Source organism: Apodemus sylvaticus, chromosome 5 (assembly GCF_947179515.1).
Source record: "Apodemus sylvaticus chromosome 5, mApoSyl1.1, whole genome shotgun sequence".
Lineage (NCBI taxonomy): Eukaryota > Metazoa > Chordata > Mammalia > Rodentia > Muridae > Apodemus > Apodemus sylvaticus.
In genome coordinates this window covers 139,653,124-139,662,533 of record NC_067476.1, presented here as the reverse complement: position 1 = coordinate 139,662,533, position 9,410 = coordinate 139,653,124, and the positions used below count along the sequence as shown (strand labels likewise).

General features: G+C 46.8%; 1 protein-coding gene across 1 annotated transcript; it reads right to left on the bottom strand.

Annotated features, from left to right (window-relative positions):
* Window positions 1–280: 280 nt before the first annotated feature.
* Window positions 281–4,805, bottom strand: LOC127684660 (BPI fold-containing family A member 5). Its single transcript, XM_052181544.1, has 7 exons — window positions 4,592–4,805; window positions 3,999–4,155; window positions 2,641–2,748; window positions 2,197–2,346; window positions 982–1,060; window positions 659–722; window positions 281–321 (listed from the first exon to the last, which is right to left on the bottom strand). Exons 1-7 carry the CDS (start codon window positions 4,803–4,805, stop codon window positions 281–283), a joined length of 813 nt encoding a protein of 270 aa, XP_052037504.1.
* Between the last annotated feature and the right edge of the window lie 4,605 nt (window positions 4,806–9,410).

The following is a 9,410-nucleotide window of genomic DNA, read 5'->3' as shown; positions in this document are numbered from 1 at the left end:
TAAAGCTGTGTGTGGTTCCAGTCCATCTCCACATCTGTCAGTTATTCTAGGAACTAGGTGCATCTCTGTGTCTACATCTGTTTGTCTCTTTCCTTGGGTATTGCTATAACTTGGATCTAACATCTTTTCCCCAGACCCAAAGTGCTGCCTCTGGGAAAGCTGCTGTGTATGCTCAAGATCCTTGCTTCCCTGTCCTAAAGGATGACAGCACATTCACAAATCCTGGAGAATGGGAAGAGCATTTACCATCGTAGCAGAGACAGGTTCTTTCTTGGAAGGCTTAGGCCTTAATGACAAATTGTGCTCCATGCAGCAGCGCATCTAGAAAAGAAATGGCTAAAGTTATGATCTGGAGGCGAAGGAGTCCAAGGAGAACCTGAGTGCTTCCTCGAGCTCTGGAGTACCAGCCATGCTCACCACACCTAGACATGTTGGGAAGCATTAGTTCCCCCCTCCAGCCAGCCCAGCTGCTTTCAGGTCAGGCTAAGGAGGAAACAGACATTCCCTCAAACTCATCTGGATCATTCATGGAAACAGACACCTCAGTTGGGGAGGGGTGTGACTGATAAGACCTGGTTGCTCCATGGTACATAGGGACAAAACTTGTGGGAAACTGATGCTTCCTTAGAGGGAGAGAGGCCTTGGAAACAGCACTTACCAGCAACATCGTGTGCTAGGGTGACATCCAAGAGGCTGAGAACCCCATTGACCAGAGGACACACCTGAGCCAGGGTAGAGAAGGGAGTTAGGCACAGGACCTCCTACAAGGAGACCTAGGAGAAGCAGCATGTTCATGGTGGAATATATCCAGGAATACTTTCTACAGCCCATAAGAAGCCAACTAATGTGTTTGGAGGAGTAGAAAGAATTAACACAGACAGCTCGATCACAGGACAGACAGATTGATGGATGGACAGTTTTCAGACAGAGAAGCTCAGCCTAAGAACTCTAAGATCCATGGCGTAGGGGACTGCCACTTACCACGCCCTGCACCAGGCCAGGAATGACTCTAGTCAGGATGTCTGTGAGGCTGTCTATAAGGTTTTGCAGCGGACCAAGTCTGGAAGGGACAAGGCATGGATGTGACTCAGAGGCTTGGGATTGTACTGGAGAAGTTCAGCAGCCACTATGCAAACTTCTAACTGAGACCAGGCCTTCCCCACGTCTGTCCATGGCAGATGAACAGCAAGAATCCCAGATGAAGAGAGTTAATACCCAACCCAGCTGTGTATACACAGATGAGCTCAAAACAAGTACACATCAGGGACAAGACTGGAATCCATGAATGCATGAAAAGTACTTAGTATGTAGTTGTCATGGAGACTTGAAACAATACACACAAAGCCCAATATGTATGTTCAGTAAATTTGGGCTGTGATATGGACAGGCCCTATACACTATATATATATGGGCCTTCCCATGTGACAGGCAACTGGAACAAGCAATTGAGATGGGATCTACATCTAATACCTCTTAGTAGGATTCTATTAATAATCTCATATGGGCTTCTGTTATAGATAAACAAGGTGGGACCAAATTGGAGGAACACTGATCATGTTCATGTCAGAGGCTCTCTGGATCTCCCCATCAGGTTATAAAAAGTGGTCTTAAGCCATATTCTATATGGCCTATCCAACATTAAATTGGTTCTTTTGGTTTAATAAGGGGTAAGTAATCATTTATTTATCCATTTACCTATCTATTTATATATCTGCCTATACATCTATCTGTCTCCTATCCACCAAATATTTTACCATCCACCCATCCACCTACCCATCATGGATTCATCTGCTCATCCATCCATCCATCCATCCACCCACCCACCCATCCATCCACCCACCCACCCATCCATTCACCCACCCATCCATCTATCCATTCACCTACCCATCCATCCACCCACCCACCCATCCATTCACCCACCCACCCATCTATCCATTCACCTACCCATCCATCTATCTATCCATCCATTCATCCATCCATCCATCCATCCACCCACCCATTTATTTACCCATCCATCCATCCATCCATCCATCCATCCATCCATCCATCCATTTATCCACCAATCCACCCATCCACCCATCCATCTACACTTCCCCCAACACATTTTCTCCCTGTCCTCTTATTCATGCATCTTTCCTTTGTCCCATCTTTTACCCAACTATCTCTGGGCAGGAGAAGCCCACCCATTGGCCTTACCTATTAAGCAAGGAGATACGTAAGCTGCCAGGAGGGTATATACAATCACCAATGACCAGACGGCTCCTCCCATAAGTATCTCTCACAGCATAGACTTCTGCAGTGACATCCAGCTTCACAGACAGTTCCAACAGATTTCCAACCACCAGTCTGACAGAGAAGGCAGAAACAGCTCTATTGGTATCTGGCCTCTCACATTTCAAGGGGTAGGATTTCTTCTTGTCAGGAGTGTCAGGCTCACTTTACTTCATTTTGCCAAAGTGATATTGATCTCTGCTCCCATTAGGGGAAACCAAGGCTCAGAGAGGTCAAGTGTGTTTTCCACATGACCGAGTTTGTTCAACACAACGTCAAACTGGTAAGGTTCAAGGCCTTTGCAGCTTTCCATAACCATCTCCCTTTGTGAGTCATCCTCCATCCCTACCCACCTTGGGACCTACTCACGTGTTCACTTTGAGATCAAAGCCCAGTGGGATGGTGACATAGAGGCGGTGGTAATCATAGCTCTGCACAAGACCGATTTCCAGTAGTTGGGGATTAGTGACTCTTATGCTGGCCAGGGAGAAACATTAGCATGTTAAGTTAAGACCTGGGAACCATCTTTAACTATATTTACTCATCACAGAGGGAGAGCTGGCCACCTGAAATGAGGAAGATGTGAGGACAGTCTTGGAGTCAGAACCACCCTGGGTTCTGAGCCACATCCCTATCATTTCCAGCTTCCTTCTGGATCAGATCCCAACATACTCAGACCTCTGTTTACCTAGAGTCTAGGAGATATTTGAGGAAAGAAATTGGGTATACTAGTTGAGAGCTCTTCACAGAAAGAGGCTGACTTTTAAGTTGGTAGGAAGATTAGTAATTGGATATGTGGGAGGGAGGATGGAAATGTGAGTGCTTAGATGAAAGGAAGGATGGATATATTGACATATGTATTGTCAGTACACATAGAGAAGATGCATGGGCAACCAGAATAAATCCTGCATAAGAGGCATGATGGAAATTACTCAACCTGTCATGACCTTTAAGGAAGTTGGAAAGAATGCAAAAAGGTGGGAGGAAGCCTTCTCGGATCCATCCATGGGTCCTATTTACCTTCCCTGGTCTTTTCCAGAGTCTTTCTCTCCATCTCACAGATGAAGAAATCAAGAGACCAGGAGACCAGGTGCCTGACTTCAGGCCATCCAGCACTGAAGTCTGTCTGACTATCTCTAGGCCAAGAAGCAAAGGCCTGGGAGGCTGGGAATCTTGTCAGCGGCTTTGGTCCAGTCTTACTAAGGACGCAGGCTTGGGTATCTGGTCACTGCAACAAGCTCCCCATTGTGGCTTTGTGCCTAGGAAGCTGTCATGGGAAGCACCATGTCGGGTCTCAGGCACAGCTGATACAATGAAGAGGGGAGCCTAGTGACTGTTCACATTCCCTTGGGGGAATGGACACAGTGACCACAGTGGGGGCAAAGCTTAGGGGCTTCTCTGAGTTAGATTCCTGACTGCATCACCTTAGCTCTGTGAGCACAGGTACATCTCTGTGCCTCAGGTTTTCCTTCTGAGAAGTGGGGATTATGGCGCTGACATGGAAGGCTTGTCACAGGGATAATAGCTTCTGCTGGGGCCCAGGATGTGCCTTAGGACTTGGGGCAACTATAGGTGCAAAAGGGCCACTGTCCCTGCCAGAATAGAGAGAGGCCTGGGGACGAGCCCTGGCTCCATGCTTAGCCCATCCCTCTCCCTCTGGCTGCTGCTTGGGGCTGGCAGGTCTTCAGTCAGTGGCAGGACTGAAATTCCTACTTTAGCTAACTTACTCCAGGATGTTATTCAAGAGAGGGATTGATGAAATCACGTTTCCAAGCACCCCGACCAGGCCACCAGCATTGCTTCCTGTAGGTCTCACATAGTTCAAGAGTGGTATGTGTTCCAGAAAGCTCAGAATGCCGCCAGACAGCAGGCCATGTCTGAAACCTACAAAGCAGAGAATCTCAAGGGTTATATCTGCTCACTCCAGCAGTGGTTCCCAACCTGTGGGTGAAGACCCCTTTGGGTATTTGGGGTAAAGACTCTTTTGGGATTTTGGGGTGAAGACCTTGCCTAAGACCATCAGAAAACACAGATATTTACATTATGATTCACAACTTTAGCAAAGTTACAGTTATAAAGTAATAACAAAGATAATTTTAAGGTCTGGGGTCACCATAACGGGAGGAACTGTATTAAAGAGTTGCAGCATTAGGAAGGTTGAGAATTGCTGCTCTAGAACCTCAGACCCCCTTTCTCACTGATGATTCCCTTACTGTGATTGAGAAGTTGGATAGACTAGAGCATCTACAGGGAAATACACACACACACACACACACACACACACACAAACACAAAGAGAGACTGTCAAAGACTTATTTACCATCTCTGAAGTTTCTAGCAAGATGGTCTGAAGGATACGTAGTCACTACTGGAGTCACTCCATAGTAGGGCAGGGTCTGGCCCACGTGCAGGGACCGGCAGTGACCCATGGACATGGGAAGACCTTGGCCCAGGGGATAGGGCAGGCCTACCAGCTGGGCTGTGCTCTGGGCCAGCAGCCCACAGAGGACAACGAGGCTCCCCACTAGAAACATCTCTCTTGGTGTCTGCAAACAGAATAACAAGTTCTCTGTGGTACAGATATTAGAAGATTCTGTGCACTGCATGCCCTGTCCCCAGGTGATGGAATTCCCCTTATCCCTCCGCCCCCCAGGGACTGATAGCTAGAAATAATAACTAACACTGCCACAGCAGTCTGTCTCAGGCCACAGGTTGATGGGTTCAGTCACCAGCTTCATTGACACCACATTGTCAGATGTGGGCACAGACAACCCCTACTGCATAGTTGGAACACAGGCCTAGCGACGCTAGGCAGTTTCCCCCAAGGTCACTAGCTGCAGCTGTGAGAGGCTCTGAAGCCATTCCTGCCTGACCCAGAAGCTTCTGTTTAATTAAGTGACCATCAGGTTTACTCTGGGGCTGTGGGATGTTACTGCGGTGGCCTGACCCATCGCCCTCCTCCCCGTTCTTCAGTGTAGATGAAGAGGCTCCCTCATGGCAGAGGCTGAAGACCTGAACTGGTCGGCCATCACCTCTGCCAAGGGATGGTTCTTTTGCCTGTTTCCAGGCCATGATGGCTTGTGGATATCATCAAGAGTCAAAAAGTTCACATGACCACAAGCAGCCTCTCACCCAGTGATGGTAACCTTGTTAAAATGTCTTCTCTATAGTTTCTATTTAGGGTACATGGAGCATCTAGGAAATGGGCAGTCCTTGCCCTCGATAAGGGTGTTAGCATTAGTGTTTGTTTTTATTGCTAGGTCCCCAGTGACAGCACCATCTGGCGGGAGTAAGGCCTTGGTCTCCTGCGACCCAGAGTGGTGGAGCAGAGGATGGGTCAGGTCTTACCTGAGTCTCAAGGTCTCAGTGGCCGTCCTGGGTTCCTCTTCTACCTGTTTCTGCGGAGGAGGTGATATCCTCTTTTATAGGACAGGGATCAGGAAACGTGAGGTTTCCAGATAATCCCAAACTCTGCAATCAGCTCGTGTCTCTCAAGGCTCTGCAAAGTGAGTAATTACCAATCACACTAACAGATGAGTCAAGTCAGCTGTTTGTCCACAAGCTAAGCAAGAAAACTCGAGATGGCAGGTTATTAAAGACTTCATGGTCCCGTGCATGAGGCTTAGGATGGAGATCCGTGCTCATGAGTGTCAGGAAGATCAGGTTTGGAATGCGAGGGGAGCAGCCGGCGTAGCTGTGCGGGGAACTTCAGTCTCAGCTCCAAGTCCTCACCCTTCCCTGCTCTCACCCCCCTGCTTCTTTGCTCCATTTGGTGATATTTTGCTCATACTACATGTGGCCTTCCCGGCTCTGGGCTATCCCTCAATTCTATGCATATGTATGTGTAGGTGCCTGTGTGTGCACATGCATACGTGTAGGCCTTCACACTGTGCTTCTTGTTTACAAAGGAGAAAACTGAGGTCTGGTTAGGACAAGTGACCAGAAAGGACAGGGCAGAGCCAGAAGTCATAACAGCACGCAAACAATGGCAGCACCGAACATGTGCCAGGTTCTCAGACTCCTGTGGGCGGAGGCACTGGGGCTCAAGCATTAGGTGGCAGCAGGACAGAGGGACATCATATGTGGTCTCTCTCCTAATCAGTGTGCTAGAGATGGATACGGCCTCCTGACATTTGCTTGCCCTTTCATTTCCCACATCATGCCTCTCGCTTCTAATAAATGTTTCTTTGGGGAGATACCTTATTATCTGTGGAGAGAGTTTATTGGCTAAGAGTGTTTATGATTCTTGCAGAGGACCCAGGTTTGGATCCTGGCACCTACCCCATAACTCTAGTTCCAGCAGATCTGATGCCTAATGCATCATATCTGGCATATACACACATGATGTACCTAATCACATGAGCATGTATGTTTATATATTATTTTATTTGTGCATGTATTCCCACATATCTCTGCATATGTGTGCACACAGGTGTTTGGATACCCATAGAGACCAGAAGAGGGTATTGGAGCTCTCGGAGCTGAAGTTACAGAGGTCTGGGAGCTGCCCAGTGTGGTGGGTGTTGGGATTTTTATGCATCATCTCATCTATTGGTTTTGTTCCTTTAGAAAATCTGGGCTAATACAACATCTCTCTCTCTCTCTCTCTCTCTCTCTCTCTCTCTCTTTCTCTCTCTCTCTCCTCCCTCCATCCCTCCCTCTCTCTCTCCCCCTCCCTCTCTCTCTCTCCCCTTCTCTCTTTCTCTCTCTCCCCCCTTCCCTGACCCTTTCCCTCTCCCTCTCCTTTTCCCTCTCTCCTTTCTCTTGACCTAGTTCACAGAACCATCTGTTTAGGTCTTCCAATATCTCTTTGTGTTTTTATGTCAATGGAGATATCAGATAGCTCTCAAGAATATCTTCAGCAGATGGTCCACGGCAACCCTTTCTGTTTAACATCTCCATAGTAACACATTCATCTCATCAGAGCCGCAGCTGAGATTTACCTGCCTCTGCCTACAGACTTTTATATATCCTTCTTTCTGGTTAAAAGCAGTCATTGGAGGTATCAATGCACATAACTGATAGGTCAAACAACCCAGGGACCAGATATCTGATTTTTCATGATAATTACAGAAGGCTCATTTGTTCAGAAGACATGTAATAAGGTGTGCCAACAGATGTTTAAAATTCTTATCATGGTTGAATAGTCTAGCTAACCCAGAGATGGATGCTTTGCTTGTCATCCAGGAAGATATTGACTGGTTCCAGATCCTGCTGTAGCACAGGAGCAGCTTCCTCTGTGACCTTCTTTTGGGGCCAGTGTGAACCTCACCATCATTACATAAGCTCTTCATGTAAGTATTGTCTGTCTTTGGTCCCTTTGCAATTAGAATAGTTAGGTGCCAATACCTTCACAATGTTCCATTATGTTGCACAGGGCTGTGGTTGTTTGAATGTAAGGATTCCCATAGGCTCATGTATCTGAACGCTTGACCTTGGCTGGTGGCACTGCTTAAGGAGGTTACAGAACTTTAAAGAGAGAGATCCTCACTGGAGGAAGTACATCCCTGGAAGTGGGCCTTGAGGTTCTGTACCTTCATCTTACTTGCAATTCATTCTCTTCCATCCCTGCATGTTGTTAGAAATGTGATCAGCTGGTGTCCTGCTTCAGCTGTCTGCTGCCGTGCCTCCCACAGCATCGTAGACTCTCCTTCTGCAACCATAAGCTCTAACAGACTTTTTGCCTGTAAGTTGTCTTTGGTCACAGTATGACAGAAGCCAACTAGGAAAAGCTAGGGTAAACAAATGAGTTTCCTGGAGATGGCCGGCCATTTTATATGACTGAGAAGGGTGGACTCTGGAGAGGCACAGCCCCAGAGACTTCATCCCGATTGCTTCTTGGTGCTGATGTGCCTTTCCTGCCACTATTACATGGCCTAACGATTCCTGGGCATCAGTCTACCCTGTTGGGCAAATTTCCTGCATGTCAGCATGAAGATGGACTTTTATGAATTAATGCTGTTTAGATGAGTTAATGACTTTATAACATCCCTGATTTGGTTCAAATAATTTTAAGAAGAAAGTTCAAGGAGATGAAGGTTTCAGTTGTTTTGCTAGAGAATGTGATAAAAATAGAATGTGCCCCTTCCTCATAGAATAGTAAGTAAAGACTGCATAATACAAGATAATGAGCTTTCATAACTATACTAATAAGAAAAATAGGCTTGGGACACATTTGTGATCAAGGAAAAACATTCATTGTAGAATGAAGCCACAGGTGTGCACTATGATTAAGCAAGGCCATGGGAGACTGTGGCTCTGAACTTATAATGATCTTACAGAATGAAATACTGCTTTGAACTTACTATCGACATCCTTCTGTAACTCCCCCTTTGTGTAACATTTTATCTATGAGGTCATTTTATAAAAGAACTTTTGTCTAAGAAGGCATAAGAAAGTTCGAGAGAAGGGATAAAGTGTGGCATTTGGCGCTCAGCCCCATCCACCAAATGTATATATGCTTGTCTATATGTATGTATATACATACTGTACTGGCTAGTTTTGTGTGTCAACTTGACACAGGCTGGAGTTATCACAAAGAAAGGAGTTTCAGTTGGGGAAGTGCCTCCATGAGATCCAGCTGTGGAGTATTTTCTCAATTAGTGATCAAGTGGTGAGGGCCCCTTGCAGGTGGTACCACCTTTGGGCTGGTGCTCTTGGGTTCTATAAGAAAGCAGGCTGAGCAAGCCAGGGCAAGCAAGCCAGTAAGAAATATCCCTTCATGGCCTCTGCATCAGCTCCTGCTTCCTGACCTGCTGACCTGCTTGAGTTCCAGTCCTGACTTCCTTTAGCGATGAACTGCAGCGTGGAAGTGTAAGCTGAATAAACCCTTTCCTCCCCAACTTGCTTCTTGGTCATGATGTTTGTGCAAGAATAGAAACCCTGACTAAGACACATACATACATGTATAGGTATATGTGCATGAATGTAAGTGTGCATGAACACTCGTGGAATTGTTGAGACGGCCTGGCCGAAGTGTGTGAGTATCTCTGTGTGTTGATGTGTGTGCTTGAATTCTCCCTTTCTCCCTTTTCTTTTTTCTCTGGCTCACAGAGTTAATGAACTCCAAGCCTCTTGCCTGGCCAGCAGGGGGCCCTTGGGCCAGAGAGAAGCTGAGCCTTTTTCTTAATCCCCTGCAG

Coding starts and splice junctions, on each gene's coding strand:
- LOC127684660 (XM_052181544.1), bottom strand. CDS start 4,805: ATGTTTCTAGTGGGGAGCCTCGTTGTCCTCTGTGGGCTGCTGGCCCAG. Junction 4,156..4,591: donor TGCTAGAAACTTCAGAGATG/GTAAATAAGTCT, acceptor TCTGCTTTGTAG/GTTTCAGACATGGCCTGCTG. Junction 2,749..3,998: donor CTCTTGAATAACATCCTGGA/GTAAGTTAGCTA, acceptor CTCCCTGGCCAG/CATAAGAGTCACTAATCCCC.